This window comes from Piliocolobus tephrosceles, chromosome 6, assembly GCF_002776525.5.
Source record: "Piliocolobus tephrosceles isolate RC106 chromosome 6, ASM277652v3, whole genome shotgun sequence".
Taxonomy (NCBI): domain Eukaryota; kingdom Metazoa; phylum Chordata; class Mammalia; order Primates; family Cercopithecidae; genus Piliocolobus; species Piliocolobus tephrosceles.
The window spans coordinates 4,673,970-4,694,282 of record NC_045439.1 but is presented as its reverse complement, the minus strand read 5'-3'; the positions used below and the strand labels follow the sequence as shown (position 1 = coordinate 4,694,282).

Below are 20,313 nucleotides of genomic sequence, written 5' to 3'. Positions count from 1 at the left end.
TTTTTTTTTTTTTTTTTTTTTTTTTTTTTTTTTTTTTTGAGTTTTGAGACTCCTTTATATATCTGGGTACAGATTTTTTTTGCGAGATAAATGATTTGCAAATATTTTCTCTCAGTCTGTAGCTTGTCTTTTTTTTTCTTAAGTGTCTTGTACAGAGCAAAAATGTTTCATTTAGATAAAGTCCAACTTAGGATTTGTCCTTTATCAGTAGTGCTTTTGGTATCATATCTAAGAAGTCTGCCAAAGCTAAGCTCACAAAGATCTTTCTCCTATATTTTCTTCATGGCTTCACGTTTTACATTTAGGTCTGTGTGGTCTAGTTTGTCTGTAGTTCGTTCTTTGGCGTATGGATTTCCAATTGTTCTGTTTGTTGAAAAGACTGATGAACATCCACTGAACTGCTTGTGTGCCTTTGTTAAAAATCAGTTGAGCATGTTGTGAGTCTTCTGGACTCTGTCCTGTTGCATGTTTGTGTGTCTCTGTTTGCCAGTCTCACACTGTCTTCAGTATGGTACTTGACAGTACTGAAGATCTCAGATTTTGAGATCAGGTTGTGTGACTCTGCTATAACCTCTTTCTTCTCTTTCAAAATTGTTTTGACTAGTCTAGTTCTTTTACCTTTCCATATACATTTTAAAATCAGCTTGTTATCTACAAAATATTCTCCAGGGGTTTACCGCACATGCAGTGAACATGTAGACTTGGAGACCATTGACCTCTTAGCAGTATGAGCTTGCAACCCATGTACACAGCATGTCTCCCCATTTTGGTCTTCTTGTTTTGTAGTTGTCAGCAAACAGATACTATAAATATCTTCTTAGACTCATAAATTAGTATTTTGGTTTTTAGTTGTCATTGTAAATAGATCTGTTTATTTTCCATTTGTAATTGTTTATTGTCTTTTTTCTTGTAATTCTATCAGGTTTTGCTTCATGTTATATATATTCATATAAATATTTAGTGTATATCCACTTGGTAAATTAACTCTTTTACCACAATAGATATGACTGTATTCCTGGTAATATTATTTGCTCTGAAATCTACTCTGACCTTAATATAGCCATTCCAGCATTCTTTTGACTAGTGTTGGCATGGTATGTCTTTTTCTTCCCTTTTACTTTCGATCAGTTTGTATCTTTATACATCAAGTGGGCTTATGGTAGGTAGCATATCGTTGAGTCTTGCTTTTTTTTTTTTTTTTTTTTTGAGATGGATTCTCACTCTGTTGCCCAGGCTGGAGTGCGGTGGCACAATCTCGACTCACTGCAAGCTCCACCTCCCAGGTTCACGCCATTCTCCTGCCTCAGCCTCCCCCGAGTAGCTGGGACTATAGGCACCCGCCACCACGCCCAGCTAATTTTGTATTTTTAGTAGAGACAGGGTTTCACCATGTTAGCCAGGATGGTCTCAATCTCCTGACCTTGTGATCCACTTGCCTCGACTTCCCAAAGTGCTGGGATTACAGGCGAGAACCATCATGCCCGGCTGAGTCTTGCTTTTTTATTCAATCAGACAATCCCTGTCTTTCGGGGTGTTCAAACCATTGATTTTTCACGTGATTATGAATGTACTTGGGTTTAAATGTACCACGTTCCTTTTTTTTTTTGATATTTGTCCCACCTGTTTATCATTTCTCTTTCCTCTTTGTCTGCATTTTTTTGGATCAATTGAGTACTTTTTATGATTCCATTCTATCTCATTTGTTGGCTTTTTTATGATAACTCCATATTGTTTGATTTTAATTGTTACTCTTTTCTAGAATACACCTTTAACTTATCACACTCTACCTTCAAGTGATAATGTACTATTTCGTATAGAATAGAAGAAATTTACAACAGTATACTTCTATTGCTCCCCTTCCAGCCTTTCTGCTATTATCATACGTTTTAGTTAGTATGTTATAAACCTCACAATCTTATTGTTTTTGTTGTAAAGAAATTTTAGTGATTTTTAAAAAATCTTTTATATTTACCCAGATAGTTACAATTTTCAGTGCTCATCATTCCATTGTGTAGACTCAGATATCCATCTGATATCAATTACCTTCTGCTTGAAGGACTGTCTTAATATTTCTTATAGCACAGGTCTACTGATGATGAATTCTTTTAGCTTTTGTGTATCTGAAAAAGCCTTTCCTTTCTTTTGCCTTTTTTTTTTTTTTTTTTTTTTTTTTGAGACAGGGTCTTGCTCTGTTGCCCAGGCCGGAGTGTAGTGGTGCAATCACGGCTCACTGCAGCCTTGACTTCTGGGCTCAATCAGTCCTCCCACCTCACCCCCCAACCCCAACTCTGCCCCAGTAGCTGGGATGACAGGCACATGCCACCATGTCCAGCTAATTTGTTTACTTTTTGTAGACAGGGTCTCACTAGGTTGCCTAAGCTGGTCTCAAACTCCTGGGCTCAAGCACTCCTTTCATCTTGGCCCCGCTAAGTACTGAGATGACAGGCATGAGCCTGGTCTTGCCTTCAGTTTTGAAAGATCTGCTTGCTGGTATAGAATTGCATGTCAACCATTTTATCCTTGAAAAACTTTTGCTCGCCTGTTGTCTTGCTTGCATTATTTCTGACGAGAAGTCTCCTGCCATTCTTTTCTTTGTTCCTTTGGACATAATGTACCTTTTCCCCCTCTGGGAGCTTTCAAAATTGTCTCTTCTAATGCTCTTTTTAAGCCATTTGATTATGATGGGCCTTGGCACGGTTTACTTCATTTTTCCTGTGTTTTGAACTTGTTTATAATTTTCATCAATTTGGGAAATTGTTTAACCATCGTGTCTTCAAATATTTTTTTCTGTCCCATGACCCTTCCTCTCCTTTAGGGACCCCAATAACGTGTATTAGGCTTCTTAGAGTTGATGCTGATGCTCTATTTCTCTTAATTCTTTTTTTTTTTTTTTCTGTGTTACATTTGGATAGTTTCCTTTGCTGTCTTCAAGTTCTTTAATCTTTTCCACCATGTCTTTTCTGTTCATTCTTATTACAGTAAATTTTTCATTTCACACATTATTTTTTTAATTAAGTGACCAAGTTTACTTAAGCAACTAGAGATCTATGGGTACATATTGTTGTTGTCATCTCCAGTGGTTTGATTTGCGTCTTTTTAAAATATCTTTCATGTCCTCCTAACTTTTTGGACACAGAATGCTGTATTAATATCCTTGTCTGCTAATTCTAACATTTGTGTCAGTTCAGTTTAGTTCCATTGATTGGTTTTTCTTCTCATTATAAATCCTTTTCCTGCTTCTTAGCATGTCTGGTAATTTTTAATGGGATGTCTGACGTTGTGAATTTTGGTTTGTTGAGTGCTGTGTGCTTACATAGCTCTATTGATGTTCTTGAGATTTGTTTGGGGATGCAGTTAAGTTACTTGGAAACAGTTTGATCCTTTCAGCTCTTGCTTTTAAGATGTTTTAGGCAGGAACAGTTATATTAAAACCAGAACTAATTATTCTCCACCACTGAGACCTTTCTGATTAGGAAGCCAGTGCCCCATGAATCATGAATTTTTCCCCTCTGATTGGTGGGAACAGACACTGTTCCCAGCCCTGAGCAAGTACTGGGTTCTCACTAATCCTTTCAGGTGCTTCTTTTCCCAGCCTGTAGTAGTTTCCTCACACACATATGCTGATCTGTACTCTGCTGAACAGTTCAGCGACCTCCACAAATCTCTGTAGTTCTCTCTGTGCAACTGTCTCCTTTGTGGAACTCTGCCTTGCAAATTCTAATCCCATTTGACTGCTGGATCCCACCTGGGTTCTTTCTCCCTGTACTACAACCTAAAAATCTATCAAAGCAGGAGCCTGGGGCAGTGTGGGACGCACCTCACTTATTCCCATCTCTCAGGGATCACTGTCCTTATCCTTCATTGTCTGGAATCCAGTATCTTGAAAACCATAATTTTATTTTTTTTTTGCCCACATATTTGGTTGTTTCAGGCAGTAGCATAAACCTCATCCTTGTTACTCCATCGCGTCTGGAAGCGTAAGTCGGCTTCATTTATAATAGATACTCAATAAACACTTAACTCCATCCACCCAGGGGGTCTAGCAAGTATTATCAAAATGAAAGACTGTTTGCATAATTTATAATGCCATAATTTCATACATCATTTGGCGGTTAGGGGGCATGGCTGTGCATACATGACTGGGAAGTGATAAGGAGTTTATCTCTGAAACTTCCCTTCTCAGTTGATTTATATCACATTGGATACAGAGTATGTTGTTCTGCTATTCTAAAGCATTACTAAACTTTCTCATACCTTACTGCAAAAAGAAATCAGAATACATGATAAAGCAAATATATTTGAATGTTAATGGTGAAATCTAGATGACAGCTATTCACTATAAAATTCTTTCACCTTTATTGCACTGAAATTTTTCATCATAAAAACATTGGGAATACATCATTCAGAATCTATGTAAAACTAATCATTGGCCCAGAGTAAATAAGAACACTTCCAAATCCAATGTTATCTTTAAATGACACTAGTTGAATTGAATTATAAATATTATGAATCATTTCTTACATATAAATATTCTAAACTCAAAAAAATTTAAACTCAGGCTCATAACTATAAATGATTTATTTTCTTGCTTATCTGAAGTAAGATGATACTGTATATTGTTATGAAATTGTAGAAAATTAAAATATTCATTGTTTGAAAAGTTTAGACTAAATTTCCTTCATTAAGTATTCTACAAAGGTTTGTAAGTTTTTTGTTTTGTTTTGTTTTGTTTGTTTGTTTGTTTAATTTGAGATAGAGTCTTGCTCTGTCACCCAGGCTGGAGTGCAGTGGCACGATCTCAGCTCACTGCAACCTCCACCTGCCAAGTTCAAGCAATTCTCTTGCCCCAGCCTCTGGAGTAGCTGGGATTACAGGCCTGCGCCACCCTACTTGGCTAATTTTTGTATATTTTGTAGAGACGGAGTTTTGTCATGTTGGCCAGGCTGGTCTTGAGCTCCTAACCTCAGGTGACCTGCCCACCTCAGCCTCCCAAAGTGCTGGCTGGGATTACAGGGGTGAGCCACTGCTCCTCGCCCATAAATTTTTATTTCCATATCTTTAACTGCTATTTAGGAACATATTTGAATAGATTGTAAAAATAGCAAGTTATTCAAAGTAAGAATTTTCAGTGTGGTTCTTTTCTTGACTGTCACATCATGGCATCTGTTTGGAGGTGAAATCGATTCTTTGAAAGCAGCTCTTGCTGTGGAGGAAGCGCGAGGTGGATTTGTGGGAAGAAGCCTCGCGTCACCGCCGAGTAGTCACAGTGCGCCGGGGAGACCTTAAACCAAGGACATCCCAGCCACCCAGTCATACTTGAGATAAATATTCCAAAGAAAATGTACAGCATCGTGGAAGAGCTTAAAATTAGGGGTCCAATTAGGACTGTAATTACTTTGCAGCTGAGATGTAAAGGTTTAATGAGACATTTTTCACAGTTTCCAGGTAATTAATTGGTGTTGCAGTTAATAAGGTGACTGATGTGTGCTTTTCCCAGGATCCATTTACTCTCAGCAAGTGTTTGAGGACCTCCTAGGTGCCAGGCACAGTGGTAGGTGCTGGGATTGCTGTATATTTATGTTCTCTAGATGACAGCTGAGTTCTGGCGCCATGAAAGCAGATTCAAACTCACTTCACAAATGGGGAAAGGGGTAGTTTCTCCCTTTTAAGAATGCTACTACAATTTTTACTCTTCTACCTAAATTTTAAGTTAAGTTCATTGAGTTCATCAAAACTTCAGTTTAAGATTGTGTCTACTTTTTACATTGCTTTGTGAAGTTCCATCTTTGTAATATGATGTCATCCCACATCAAAGGTTCCTCCGTTTATTCGGGCATTCTTCAGTGCTTTTTATTAGAGTTTTCTGCTTTCTCCATCAAGGCCTTATAGCTAGGTCAGTAATTCCCAGGCACTTCATAGTTTTTGTGTCTGGGTAGCTGGAGTCTTCGTCTCTGTTTCTTTTTTGTAATTGTTTAATTGTTAGTGGAGAGGTGGTTGCTGTTGGTTTCGTATTTTTGATATTTGCATGTGGTAGTCTAGTTGTGACGGTCTGTCTGTTGCCTCCGTTTTCCAGCTATGTCATTTGCAAACAAATGACAATTTTGTGTTTAAAAATACATGTATTGTGAACGGGCTTACACATTCTGCCCTTCCCAGAAATGTATCTCTTAGCAATATGACTTGTAGAACCTAACAGTTCTATCACGGGAGGAAGTGTTCTGCAGTAACTGTAATTTGGTCTTTGATGAATTCATTTGTTATAAATCCTGTTGAAATGAATAAAACAGAGAATAAATAACACAATAACCCTTGTGGTTTTGAACAGAGAACTGTAAATAATCAAACCTTTCTTTCCTGTTGCCTCTAAAGTTAGACTATCAGTGTTTTGTTTTTTTTGAAATGTATCCCTTCATGTCTTAAAATTTTTATATGTTACACTGCTGCAGTTATGTTATGGCATAAATATTTTATTACTTCACTCATTGGTAATGAATGATAACACATACAGAAAGGCTGCATGATATTGCTGAATTGTAAGAATTTTTCGTAAAATTGCTTCTTGGGCCATTCTAGTTTACATCTAATTTAATAAATTTAGCAATTTGGAGAACATCTGCGGGGCTGATGTAAGTACTGAAAGTGGAAGTGTCAGGGAGGCAGCAGAAGCAGGTGCTTCCTGAGATTAACCAGAGTCAGTCCTGGCACAGATGGGGCTGTGTGAATCACATGCAGACATACGTGTGCACTCACGTGCGTGCCTTTATTTTCGTGTGCAGGTCAGTCACAAACGTTTGGGAAGTGCTGTGTAATGCTAACTGTTCGTGCATAATATTTTCCCATTTAGTAAGTGCTATTGCATGCGTTTTCTGTGATTCTCACTACAGCCCAATGCAAAAAATTTAAAAAAGGATTTACCTTTTTTTTTTTTTTTTTTTTTTTGAGATGGAGCCTCACTCTGTTGCCCAGGCTGGAGTGCAGTGGTGCAGTCTCGGCTCACTGCAACTTCCACCTCCAGGGTTCAAGTGATTCCCCTGCCTCAGCCTCCCAAGTAGCTGGGACTCCCAGCACCCACCACCACACCCAGCTAAGTTTTTTGTTTTTAGTGAAGATGGGGTTTCACCATGTTGGCTAGGCTGCTTTTGAACTCTTGACCTCAAGTGATCCACCCACCTCGGCCTCCCAGAGGCTAGAATTACAGGCATGAGTCACCACGCCTGGCCTTTACCCTTTCCAACAGAGGAGAAAATTGAGGCTCAGGCAGGCTGTTTGTTCTGAGGTCCTTCTTCTAGGTGGGAAGAGGATGTAGAGCGACTGTTTCCATGAGGCTGTGCTGCCTTTCTTGGGCAGCGTGATTCTGCGTCCTTACCTCTGGGTGTGCGCTGGATCCGTAGGGCTCATTTGAGAGATCACAGTGAACCTCTGTGCTGCACAGAAGACCCAGTACTCCTTAGACCTCAGAGTTTCTTTGGTGTTCACTGCATGACGTTGATGTCTTCCCTGTTTCCTCAGACCAGATCCATGCATCCAGGTAGCATGGCAGTGACATGTGCACACGGACATCAGCACCCCGGGTTTCTGTATCTGAGGCTCCTGCCCCTGATTTGCCCCTGAAGCTTTTGTGCTAAGAAATGTTGCTAGGTTAGAAACCCGAGAATAATTTGAGGTGATACACTGTATGCTTTCTGTTCCTTTGCCCCCCAAAATATTACTTTTTATTTAATCTTTTCTAGAGATGTGTACTAAATTAATGCAATGTAATGTGGTAAGAAAAGTGTGTAGAAGTTAGAAGTGCAAGATTTTTTTCCTTACACATGAGAAATGACTTTCAATCGATCAAAATTGGCTGGAATGAACCTTCCTGGACCTAGCTTGGTCATCAGTCAAGGACGTCGTATCAATCTGCTCAGGCTGGCATAAGAAAACACCACAGACTCAGTGGCTTAAACCACAGAAATGTATCTTCTCTCCATTCTGGAGGCTGGAAAGTCTAAACTCCAGGGTGTAGCAGGGTTTGTTCCCTGCTGAGGGCCTCTTTCTGGCTTGCAGATGGCCACTATGCCCTCCCATGGCCTTTGCTCTGAGCAAGTGCAGAGAAGGCGAATGCGAGCCTTCTAGTATCCCTCCTTACAAAGACACTAATCCTGGAGGGCCAGGGCCCCCCCTTATGACTTCATTCACCCTTCATTGTTTTCTTTGAGGACCCATCTCCAAATCCAGCCACACCAGGGTTTAGGTCTTTAACATGAATTTGAGGAAAGGAGGCCACAACCATTGAGTCCATGACAGAGACTGAAGAGAGGACACTGTGTTAAGAGCAAGCCGTGTGAGTCGCCTTGCAAGCCCTCAGCTCAGCATCAAGCTCACACAGTGAGTGTGCAGGTGTTTGAGACGGGGCCTGACTGCTGGGCTGACTGTCACTGTGCGGGGGAGCTTCACCTGGAAACCCTAATCACTAGCTTTCCTGCTCCTAGAAACCACCAGTTTACTTAGGAATCTCAGCTGCCTCAGTCAGGGCCGTCCAGAGAAGCAGCAGGAGAGACAGATTGAGATCTCAAGGACTTGCCTTCTGCGGGGGGTGAGTCCAGCGGGCAGGTCTGGACTCCACGGACGGGCAGCGGGCAGGAGACTTGGCCGTGGCGGACACTGCAGGCCACAGATGGACTCTCCTCAAAGAAGCCACAGTTTGGGTCTCACGGGCTTCTCAGCTGACTGGTTGAAGCCCCCACATTCTCAAGGGTGATCGCTACTTGAAGTCCATTGATTCTTGGTGGTAACCACATCTGTAAAATGCCTTTACAGCAACACCCACAGCAGTGTTTGGACAGCTGGGCACTGTGACCTAGCCAGGTTGACACATACGGCCAGCTGGCACAGTAGGGGACATTTTACTTTTTTTCAGTTATCGCCTTTAACCATGATGGGTGCAATCACACTTTCCTGACCCTAAATACATCTTGGGCAAGTTGGTTAACGTTTTAGTAATCCCTGGTTATAGAAATCCAATCTAGGTTAAAGCTTTCATCTCAGACCCTCTCCAAATGGCATCTAAACCGCACCCCAGGCAGCCTGGCCAGGGAGGGACGTGCCATGGGAGAGGAGACGAAGCAGGGTTGGCTCCGAGCCCTTCTTGCCCACCCTTCCCCAGGGCTTTGAGCAGAACCTGGAGCAGAGGGGAAGGGCAGCTAGCTGCCTGTTCTTCCGCTCACTTGCTACCTGTGGCCTTGGCCAGAATGGTGGTCTCTTCCTCTGTGGCATGTCTGTGACTGTGCGGCAGCAGACCTCTTCCAGAGGGACAGCTGTTTCCTCTCCCCCGAGACCTACAGCCTCCTCTCTGGGTGGGCTGACTTCCCTCTCCCTGGGCAGCTTCCCGGGTGGTGTGGCCCTACAGCTCCTGCTCTGGCCTCTGTGTCCCAGAAACCTCGGAAGTGGCGGCCCTGCTTTCCTTCCAGGCGCCATGGTTCCTCAGGCCCTGATGTCACAGGCTGTTCCCAGAGTCTCCTGCCAGGCATAGTCCTGTTCACAGATTCCTCTGCCACCCAGAGTTCATGCCCAGGCTCTGCCCTCCCCACACTGTGCTCCGCTCCTGTCGGCACCAGGCAGGGCTCACAGCTCTAACCCACCGAATAACAAAGTGCCATCTCCCGTTCCTGAAGGTGACCCTGTCCTGTGGGTGGCTGGACCCTGACCCCAGTCTTTTGGCTTTGAGAGAGAGGATAGAAAACCCCAGTTCACAAATGCCACACTCCCTGTAGGGGCTAAAGACTCAATTCAGACTTTCCTCTCTCTACCCTTCATGGCCCTGGAAGATATGGAGAGCGTCGGCAGTGGCTGCTGCTGACAGGACCGGTTCCGTTACGTCTCCACACACCGTGGGAGGAGACGGCGGCCCGCCCAAAGTGTGTCTGTGGCCTTTCCTTAGTAGTTGAGCTCTTAGCATCTCCTTGTTCGTATCTGTGGGCTTTGGGGTCAGGGTGCCCGGAGCGGCAGACTAGTCCCCTGTCTGCACCGAGTGCCTGTGGGCCAGCGACTGAGGCAGGACCGCCCACCTGGCAATCACTGTTCTTTGGGAGGCTCCTTGCAGTGACCTGTACACACATCAGCTTCACAGAGGAGGGGACAGTCCCTGGAGAGTAGAAACTGCCAGAAATCATACACCAGTGAGAGTCAGGCGAACTCTTGGTTTTAGATTGCAGACTTTTTTCTTTGTACCTGTGTCTCAGGAACATTACTCATACTTTTACTAATAAAAGTTTTTTTAATGAGTTGTTTCTGGCTTTTCAGCCCCTTTTTTCATCCCTGCGTTTCTACACTATCCGTGAAGGCCATTACAGGTGGTCTTTACGTCAGCTCCCCTCTGAGATGACACAGAGAACAAGCTCAGATGCTTGATGCTCAGAGCTTTTATCACTGATGACTTTCTGAAAAATGATATTAAAGTTTGGAGGTCAGTATCAATACCAGTAAAGAAGGGAAGAAACAGGCAGGTGCGGTAGCTCATGCCTCTAATTCCAGTATTTTGGGAGGCCAAGGCAGGAGGATTGCTTAAGCCCAGGAGTTCGAGACCAGCATGGGCAACATAGTGAGTTCTTGTCTCTGCAAAAAATAAATAAATTTAGCAGAGCATGGTGGTGCATGCTGGTAGTCCCAGCTACTTGGGAGGCTGGGGCAGGAGGATCGTGTGAGCCCAGAAGTTGGAGGCTGCAGTGAGCGATGATGGCCACTGTACTCCAGCCTGGGCAGCAGAGCGACGCCCTGTCTTTAAGAGGAAAAAAGAAAAAGAAGGGAAGAAACAACAGTGATAACATTGAGTATTAACTTGGTCTTTACAAGACTGGGTATCTAAAGCCAGCCAAGTTTGCCCTGGACTCTCTAGAAACATCTTCTCATTGTTGTCGTAGAGTCAGATTTTAATCTTTTATGTCAAAGGTTTTAATTTTGTGCTTCTGAGAGTGGTGGAACTGGGGCTTTTTGTGATCACCTGTAAGAGCCATTCACCAGGGCCCAGTTATATAACTGGCATATGATCCGTTCAAAGATTCAATAAGGTAACCAATCATATTTAGGCTTAGTACAAAAGAGGACTGGGCACAGTGACTCACACCTGTAATACCAGCACTTTGGGAGGCTGAGGGGGGCGGATCACTTGAGGTCAGGAGTTCGAAACTGGCCTGGCCAGCCTGGTGAAACAGTGGTGAAATCCCGTTTCTACTAAAAATACAAAAATTTACCACACATGGTGGTGCACACCTGTAATCCTAGCTACTCAGGAGGGTGAGGCACAAGAATTGCTTGAACCCGGGAGGCAGAGGTTGCAGTGAGCCAAGTTCGCACCACTACACTGCAGCCTGGGCCGCAGAGGGAGACATTGCCTCAAAAAATAAATAAATAGATAAATAGACTTAGTACAGAATAAAAATGAGTTATAAATGTATGACATGGAAACAGTAATCTTTTCTGTTTATGTCACTGATCTGTCGGTCTGTGTTGTACAAGTCCAAACAGACTGAGAGAAATCTAACAGCCCATGACTGGACGCACAGCCATGCTGCCCCTAACAATCCTCTGTGCCCCTGAGCAGTCCTTTCTCTGGAAATGATCCCAGCTTTCGACTCAGAGGTCGTCCCACCCTGCCTGTTGCTTTCCTCGTCGTTGCGGATTGCAGAGGGTGTTGGTGCCATTGTCACACGGTTCCTCCCTGCGTCATGCAGCCCTTGCTGTTTCCAGCATTTTCAGCTGTGAATCTCTGCTGTGTCCTTCTTCATCTCGTCCCTTTCTTACTCTCATTTTGAACATTCTCCTTGCTCTTGCACCCACTGGATAGTGTAAGACCTCAGAAGTCATCACTGTGCCATCAGCCTTTGTTGGTGTTGGTTGTCATTTAAAGTTTGACAGTCAAGAGTTCAAATGACTTTAGTGGTCAACTTTCATGCTCACCTGTCCAAAGTGACGTTTCCTGCTGCAGTTTTGATCCAGGCTCTCTTTGAGGACCCACACGGCTTCTGCGTTTTAAGGATATGGAGGAGCTAAGTTACCATGGGAAGCGGCTACTGTTAGAATTACCTAAGACTTTTTAAAATGTTCTCTGTCAATATTTTAAATGCCCTGGTTGTAATTATAGAATTTGTGGATTTTAGTTTGCAGTTAACATGTTTCGAACATTACCACCTTCCTCCAATCCTACGGGAGCAGAATTTGACCCAGAGGAAGACGAACCAACGTTAGAAGCAGCCTGGCCTCATCTACAGGTATTGGGCTCTGGGGTGACCAGAATCAGAGGGCACCAGTGATGCATGGGGGTAGCCTGGGGTCCACAGAGCAGGCGCACAGGTCTGGACAGATGGACCTCTCCTCCTCAGTAGCATGGTCCTCGCAAACCCATACATACAAGAAGAGTATTTCAGCAGAATAAAGTTAATGTGTGTGTTTGACCACTTTACACAGCCAGTGAAGATGTGGAATTGTCGGTGTGCTCTCAGTGAAAATGGCCACTTTGTTGATGGCCGTTGAATTCAGGCTCAGAGGTCCTAAGCCGACAGTCTCCCAGTTTTTGGGAGACTCATATTTAATGTGTGCCTGCTGGGCCCCCAGGTCCTTGCGCTGGCCACTGCCTTTCCCCAGGGCATTTGTAAGGCAGAAGGGTGGCTGGCAAGGAGGCACCAGGGTCAGCGAGAGCAGAGCAGGAGCCAGGCATGCGAGGGGGAGGGCCATCCGCCCGTGACAGGCCTCCCATGCTGTCCTACCCAGTATGTCTGCACAGGGGAAGAATTGTCCCAGCTCCAGGAAGTCACGGTTCAGGGTCCACATCTTAGGGCCCTCTTACCTGTCAGCCCCAGAGTTCCTGTGCATTTGGTTGGCTCTGTGCCTTGGCATTTTGGGACACTCCTGGGCGACAGGCTGCAAATTCCGCCCCCCCGCCCCACAGAGTTGGGTCATGGCCTGGTTTGTGGCATCTGTGCCCTGTAGTCTCTGAACAGTGTACTGATGTACTGATGACATCAACCATGGAGATCATTTTGTTTAAATGCCGTTTAAGCGTCTGTGGGTCTCACCAAATAAAATAGTTACATCGCCATTTATCATTAAATTAAGCCATGTAATTTAGCATTAATTCTGTAGATATGTGGCTTTAAGAGGCTAATATTTGCAGATCAGTAAAGATTCAATTCCTGGTATATTTTAATCTCCATTCAATAAAATCTCATGTTATTTGACGCGTTGTTGTTGTTTTTTTCTCCTAGCTTGTTTATGAATTTTTCTTAAGATTTTTAGAGTCTCCAGATTTCCAACCTAATATAGCGAAGAAATATATTGATCAGAAGTTTGTATTGCAGGTAAGGTACAAGTTAGCTGACACTCTGAAAGCCCTGACGGAGTGGTGACAGCCAGCCACTAAGTGTCTTTTTCTTCTCAAAGCTTTTAGAGCTCTTTGACAGTGAAGATCCTCGGGAGAGAGATTTTCTTAAAACCACCCTTCACAGAATCTATGGGAAATTCCTAGGCTTGAGAGCTTACATCAGAAAACAGATAAATAATATATTTTATAGGTAAGTCACATGTGGATGGCATTGTCCTCGTATGTGGTGATGTTCACTTCCCCACTCAGTGCTCCCCCACCCCATCGTCTCCTCTGACAGGACTCAGCACGTGGAGGGGGTTTCTCAAAGCCTGTCTGTCACGTGCAGGTGGACCCCCGCGTGCACTGTGTGCGGTGGGCCAGCTGGGCTCATCCTCCCTGCCTCCCTCCCCTCTCCCCACAGCTCCCTCCTGAGCCACCAGGCTCCCCAGCGCCTCACCCTGGGTCCCTCCATCATTCCTGTTTCTACTGAAAGGTCTAGTTTCCCAGAAATGTGGATAAATTGGTTCCATCCAACCCCACTGTGTTAGTGAAGGTTCTCTAGAAGGGCAGGACTCATAGGATAGATGAATATATGAAGGGGAGTTATTAGGAGAATTGACTCACGCGATCGCAAGGTGAAGACCCACAATAGGCCGTCTGCAAGCTGAGTCCCAAAACCTTAAAAGTAGGGAGGCGGACAGTGCAACCTTCAGTCTGTGACCGAAAGCACACGAGTCCCTGGCAAACAACTGGTATAGGTCCAGGAGTCCAGAAGCAAGAAGAACTTAGAGTCCAGTGTTCGAGGGCAGGAAGCGCCCGGCACAGGAGAAAGATGGAGGCCTGAAGACTCGGCCGGTCTAGCCCTTCCACGTTCCTCTGCCTGCTTTATTCTGGCTGCACTGGCAGCTGATTAGATGGTGCCCACCTAGATTAAGGGTGGGTCCACTGACTCAAATGTTCATCTCCTTTGGCAACACCCTCACAGACACACCCAGGGACAATACTTTGCATCCTCCAATCCAGTCAAGTTGACACTCATGTCTGCCTCTAAGGCTCCTGACTCCAGGATGGTGCAAGGTAGTGCAAGGTAGTGACACATCCTGGTGATGATGGGGACGGCATGACGGTGTCTTTCTGTGAGATAAGAGCATGAGCAGGTCCTACGCAGCCTCACTGCAGGGCCAGGGTGTGGACAGAGCATGGGCCATGGCCTGGAGAAGGAGCCAGGTGTCAGCCACGGCCAACGCAGACCTCAGGGTCCTTTCTTAGTCACCGTGACCAAGCACGGGAAAAGAACAGGGGCATCTGAGACAGATCACAGATGAGAACCCCCCCTGCCGAGACCCACAGCCCCGGCCCTTCCTATCCCTTGCTGGGATCCCATGTCGGGAGCACCCCGCCCTTCCCCTCTGCGGTCATTAGGGTCGCATTTCCTCCCGGCCTCCACACCTGATAGGGCATTTTGGCATGAGAGCCTTTGACTCTGTGTGTGACTTTCCTTTGAACTCCTTCCAGGTTCCCCACATCTCATTTATAAAATGGAGCCCAGTGCTGGGCATAGCCCAGACCTGACACATTAACTGTAACAGAGAATGGCGTCACTTTCCTAAATGTTATGTTTCTAGTTTATGTTTCTTGGTATCATGATTCCTTTTCAACAAGATCATTACTTGCCTGGTATGCTTATCTATGAAAACATAATATGCATGATTTAATTAACATACAACAGGTATAATTTAAATTTCAGTCGTCTTGACCTAAAATTAAAGCTCTACCTATTTCTGTTTTCTTAATCCTAGTAGGTTTTGTTCAGATAGCAGAATCACAAATCTATTGAACACCTGCATTTAAGAAGTAGGAAATGTTTCATACCTTAACCTTACGAAATACTTAAATAGATTAGTATTCAAAAGTTATTACACATGATTTAGTTCAGTTCTCACTAAAGGTTTGGTGCTAGAGTGTGGCATTTGTGTCTTTGTGCATGCGTTTAATAATCTTTTCTGCAATTGTCCTGATAGATGCAATCAAAAGCAAGCATACTATCTAGATTCCATAATTGATTTGGGTCCTCATTGTCAGTACCACTACCTCCTCATTTCATGTGAGAAAAAAATAAGAAAGATCTTGAGAGATGCATTCAGCTCATCTAAGTTGTTTTTTTTTTTTTTTTTTCCTTTTCTTTTCTCTTTTTTTTAAGGCAGGGTCTCGCTCTGTCACCCAGGCTGGAGTGCAGGGATGCTATACTCCACAGCTCACTGCAGCCTTAAACTCCTGAGTTTAAGGGATCCTTCTACCTCAGCTTCCCAAGTAGCTGGGACTACAGATGTGTGCCACCACATCTGGCTAATTTTTTAAATTTTTGTAGAGATGGGGATCTCACTGTGTTGCCCAGGCTGGTTTCAAACTCCTGGCCTCAAGTGATCCTCCTGCCTGAGCCTCCCAAAGCACTGAGATTGCAGGTGTGAGCCACCACAGCCAGCCAGCTCATATAAGTTCAAGATAGTACAGCTGTGTCTTTTAAGAAAAAAACATTTTGAACATATTTGGTTCAACTTAACTGAAAATGTAAGTATCAGGTTGCTGTTTATTTCTATAGTTTCTCATTATCGTCAGCTTAATCGTGAGTTAAACGGTGCTGTCCATAACCCGTGGTACCTGCTCTGGCACACAGTGGGACCTGGAGGCTGGGCGGGCAGGGCAGTGTGCCGTTCCTTCTCTTGCTGCATAACCAGCCATGGGTCATGCACCGTCCTCACCCTGGCCCTGCAGCGAGGCTGTGCAGCACCTGCTCGTGCTTTTATCTCACAGAGAGATGCCATCAGACTGTCCCCGTCATCACCAGGATGTGTCACTATCTCACACCATCCTGGAGTCAGGACCCGCCCCCAGCTCAGTGGCTTCCATCAGCATGGTCCATCACTCCTCGTGATGCTGTCATCTGCGCTGGGCTCATCCAGACGGTTCTGCTCCGTGGCGTGTGCTGGGGCCGGAGGGTTCCCGGGGGCTGCTGAGCAGGTCCCCACACTGCCTCTGTGATGCCTTGAGCTCCTCCAGGTTGTGGGAGTTTCTACAGCCATGGCCACATCCAAGAGGGGAGAAGCAGGACCCCCAGTCCTCCTAAGAGTTTGGCTTGGAACTGGTGCAGAGTGACTCCTGCCCTTTGTATTGGTCAAAGCAGGGCACAAGGACAGCCCAGCTTCAGAGAAATAAGTAGAATAATAAGTAAATAAGAAAGAAGTAGAATAAGAGGTGTTCAGGAGTCACTTCTACCCTTTGTTCTGGCCTCACCTCTTCCCATGAGGCCAGAACACATCATACAGGCAGGAAAGGCATTTAGAATCCCTTCTGGAGACTTCTATAGCCAGCAGGTTCCCAGCTCAGTGTCTGGGGCGTCTGATTCCCTTTCTGCTGAAAGAGTGAGAAACACTCTTGCTGGCTCCCAGGGATCTCTGTTTCCCTCCCATGGTGTCCCTGTTTGTCCTCTGCTGGAAAAGGAAGAAGGAAAAGAACTGTCCTTATTTTCTCTTTCTTCTGCCTACTTCAAAGCAGGTTTAAAAAATTAGAAATTAAGACTTTATCAGTAAGAATGTAGTAACATTGATTTAGGAAAACAAAGTGGCTTACAACAGCAAGCCACCCTTATGTAAATGTTAAAGCTGATGGAGCTAGACCAGAAGGGGTTCAGGGCTCTTTGCCTCGGAGGGACCCAGAGCACAGCTCTCCAAGGCCCATGCGAGAGGAATAGTAAACTGAAGCCACGCGGCTGCAGTGTGTGCAAAGGGAGCCTGCAGGGTGAGTTTGGTAAATTAAAGCGCCTCTCAGTGTAGACACACACACTGACTTCTGCTTGGGCGCAGCTTCCAAACCTCAGGCTAGGTGCAGACTCAGGGACACCAGGGGAGAGCATTTTCTGTTTCTTGTCATGGCACCACTGTCATTCCTGTCACCCACGGCACCAAGGTTTGCCCTCGTGACGTTTCTCCCTCACTCTCAGGCTTTGGTCACATGCGTTGCTGTGCTGCTGTGTCTCGCTGCTAAAGGTTCTGCTTTCTGGCGCCTGCAAGAGCAGATCTCAGGTTTTTTTGTTTTGTTTTGTTTTGAAACAGGGTCTCTGTTGCCCAGGCTGGAGTGCAGTGGTGCCACCTCAGCTCACTGCAACCTGAATCTTCCGGGTTCAAGGGATCCTCCCACCTCAGCCTCCTGAATATGTGGGATTACAGGCATATGCCACTATGCCCGGCTAATTTGTATATATTTAGTAGAGATGGAGTTTTGCCATGTTGGCCAGGCTGGTCTCGAACTCCTGACCTCAGGTGTTCTGCCTGCCTCGGCCTCCCAAAATGCTGGGGTTACAGGCATGAGCCACTGTGCCTGGCCAGATTTCGGTTTTTCTAAGCTGGCCTTCCACCCTCTCCACGCGTCTTGCCCACCCCACTCCACGTCACAAACCTTTGTTCCAGCCAGAGTTCTTCTCCCTCTCCACAGTGCCATTTAAAAAAAAAATCTGTTAAAATCCTCCTTCAGGACCCAATTCAAGCACCACCTCTCAGTGCATTCTGATCGTTTGGGAACATAGAAATGTTAAGACCCATTCTTCAAAAATATTTCACGCCTGTGGATGTTAAGGTCACGGTCACACTATTTCATTTGTTTCAAACAAAGTGAATGAAATTTCAGAGTTGAATTTTTTAATCTTCTCAAACTTATTTTTGACTTAGAGCTGTCTCTAATCAAATGGTTTTCATCTGATGGGCAGGATCTTTCCGACCCTCTCACTTCACGCAGGATGCCCGCCGTGGGCTGCTCTAGACCAACCCCAGGTGCACAGGGCTTGGGGCGGGAGAGATTTCTTTGTTTCTGTAGGACCCCTCTTTGGGGAGGACATTTTCCTGTTTCCTGACATGTCCCTGTTCCCTCTCCTTGTCCCCAGTTTATTCAACAGACGTGTTTTCATCATCAAACAGATGCCAGGCTTGCTCCTAGTCCCGGGAACATAGTCACGAGAAGTCCTTGGCCCTGTCTTCGCGGTGGCCCCATCTGAAGGGAGACGGGCTGGCACAGAGGGTGGGGTGCATGTCCCGGGGGTCCCCTAGAGGCAGGCGCAGTGGACAGAGACGTCTCAGAGGAAGGGAGCTGGGTCTATCGCAGATGAGTGCTTCAGAAAGATTGCACCTGAGGCAGCATGAAGGATGTGTGTGGGCGTCAGGGGGAAACTGGGCAGGTAGGATAAGAGGTGTTCAGGAATCACTTCTACCCTTTGCAGGAACTGTGCTCAATATTGCAGGCTTGAAAGTTAAGACATTGGCTTATGTTGAAATACAGCAACAACGTAAGATGGATTAATGAATGAGTAAAAGATGGATGAACAGATGTGTATGTGATCGAGCAGATGGAGCACATTGCTCGTGGTCGAATCTGGGTGTTGAAATGGGTGTTCACTGTAGAATTCTTTCAGTTTTCCTAGATGCTTGAAATTTTTCAAAATAAAATATTGAGAAAAAAATTTGTGCAAGACCTGCCCTTGAGGCATTTACAGCTGCAGGCCTTGAGGAGTTTCTTTGGTTCCTGACGGGCTGTGCGTTTGCACAAATAGACGCGCTTCTTGTTGCCTGGCTCCGTGGCTCCCCCTAGGGCATTGTGTTCTTATTCACGTTAGTTCAGTGTCCAATTCTAATTGGAAAATTGTTTTTTCTAGGTTTATTTATGAAACAGAGCATCATAATGGCATAGCAGAGTTACTGGAAATATTGGGAAGGTAAGCCTCTGTGTTATGGGTAGCAAACGACTGTAGATGGAATTTATACCAGTGTGATCCATTTCATTGAGTTCGGCTGCCCCCTTTAAAGCAAGGCAGTTTAAACCATTCTCTAAAAGAATTCAAGTAAAATTTCACTTAAAGCAGGAGTTGGTGAGCTCTTAGATTAGAACATGCCAAATGACAAATCTCTCCCATTTTTATGGGTTCTGTACGTAGATTCTGCTTCGTATACCTCAGTATCATTACTATGGAAACACAGTTTCGGTTATTTCCTCAAGAGCAATGTTAAAAATAGTTACCTAAGAAGGTTTATATTAGAAGCTTGGAAGAAGAATAGTTTGTGCATTTGGGGTATCATGTAAATGCTAATATTTTCAATTACTTTGGGTTTTTATATGTATATTTATAAAATAATTAACATTTCAAAACTTTCATCTTTATCCAAGTAAAGTTTTTACTCGCCTTTTTTTTTTTTTCTTTTTCTTTTTGAGACTCTTGCTCTGGCACCCAGGCTTGAGTGCAGTGGTGCAATCTCAGCTCACTGCAGTCTCTGCTTCCCTGGTTCAAACGATTCTGCTGCCTCAGCCTCCCGAGTAGCTGGGACTACAGGTGCCCGCCACCATGCCTGGCTAATTTTTGTATTTTTAGTGGAGATGGGGTTGTTCCTTGTTACCCAGGCTGGTCTCGAACTCCTGGCCTCAGGTGATCTGCCCGCCTCACCTCCCAAAGTGCTGGGATTACAGGCATGAGCCACCAGGCCCGGCCACTTTTATTTAATTGATAACCCGTAGATTTTTTATTAGACCTTCTAACCCACTGTTTGCCAGAGTTCTCAGGGTCCCATGGCTAGTAAGTGTGGAAGTGCTTTTTCCTGCACCTTTTTAGGGAAGTAGTGTAGATGGGCAGTTCAGGGTTCTCAGCAGTCTGTGGTGGAGAAGCCTGGCACTCTGGGTGGATCTAGTGACACCCTGCAGCTCCTGAGCACAAGACTCTCTTCTCACAGTGGATCAGGTCCCGCCCAGTAGTTCTGAGAAAAGCTATTCTTGCCATTTTAGATGTAATTTGAAAAAATGTCCCCGTTGACAATTCTACTTTTAGTTTAAACAAACTTGGGTGGGGTTTCTCCTCGGTGCAGTGCAGGGAGTGGTGAAGAGGGTGCCCCTTGCAAGACGTGTGACTGTGGGCAGGTCCCTCTATAAGATGGGAGAATCGTCAC

General features: G+C 44.9%; 1 protein-coding gene across 5 annotated transcripts in view; it reads left to right on the top strand.

The window, feature by feature from the left end:
- The first annotated feature begins 12,089 nt into the window (after nucleotides 1-12,089).
- The window catches only part of PPP2R5C (protein phosphatase 2 regulatory subunit B'gamma), a 45,859-nt gene continuing 37,635 nt past the window's right edge, over nucleotides 12,090-20,313 (top strand). For all 5 annotated transcript variants that reach the window (XM_026455286.1, XM_026455285.1, XM_026455283.1 and 2 more), the window contains exons 1-4: nucleotides 12,090-12,245; nucleotides 13,239-13,331; nucleotides 13,414-13,544; nucleotides 19,035-19,094. In XM_026455286.1, the coding sequence (XP_026311071.1) occupies nucleotides 12,147-12,245; nucleotides 13,239-13,331; nucleotides 13,414-13,544; nucleotides 19,035-19,094 (383 nt within the window). In that variant the 5' untranslated portion in view covers nucleotides 12,090-12,146. The remainder of the gene's footprint in view (nucleotides 12,246-13,238; nucleotides 13,332-13,413; nucleotides 13,545-19,034; nucleotides 19,095-20,313) is intronic.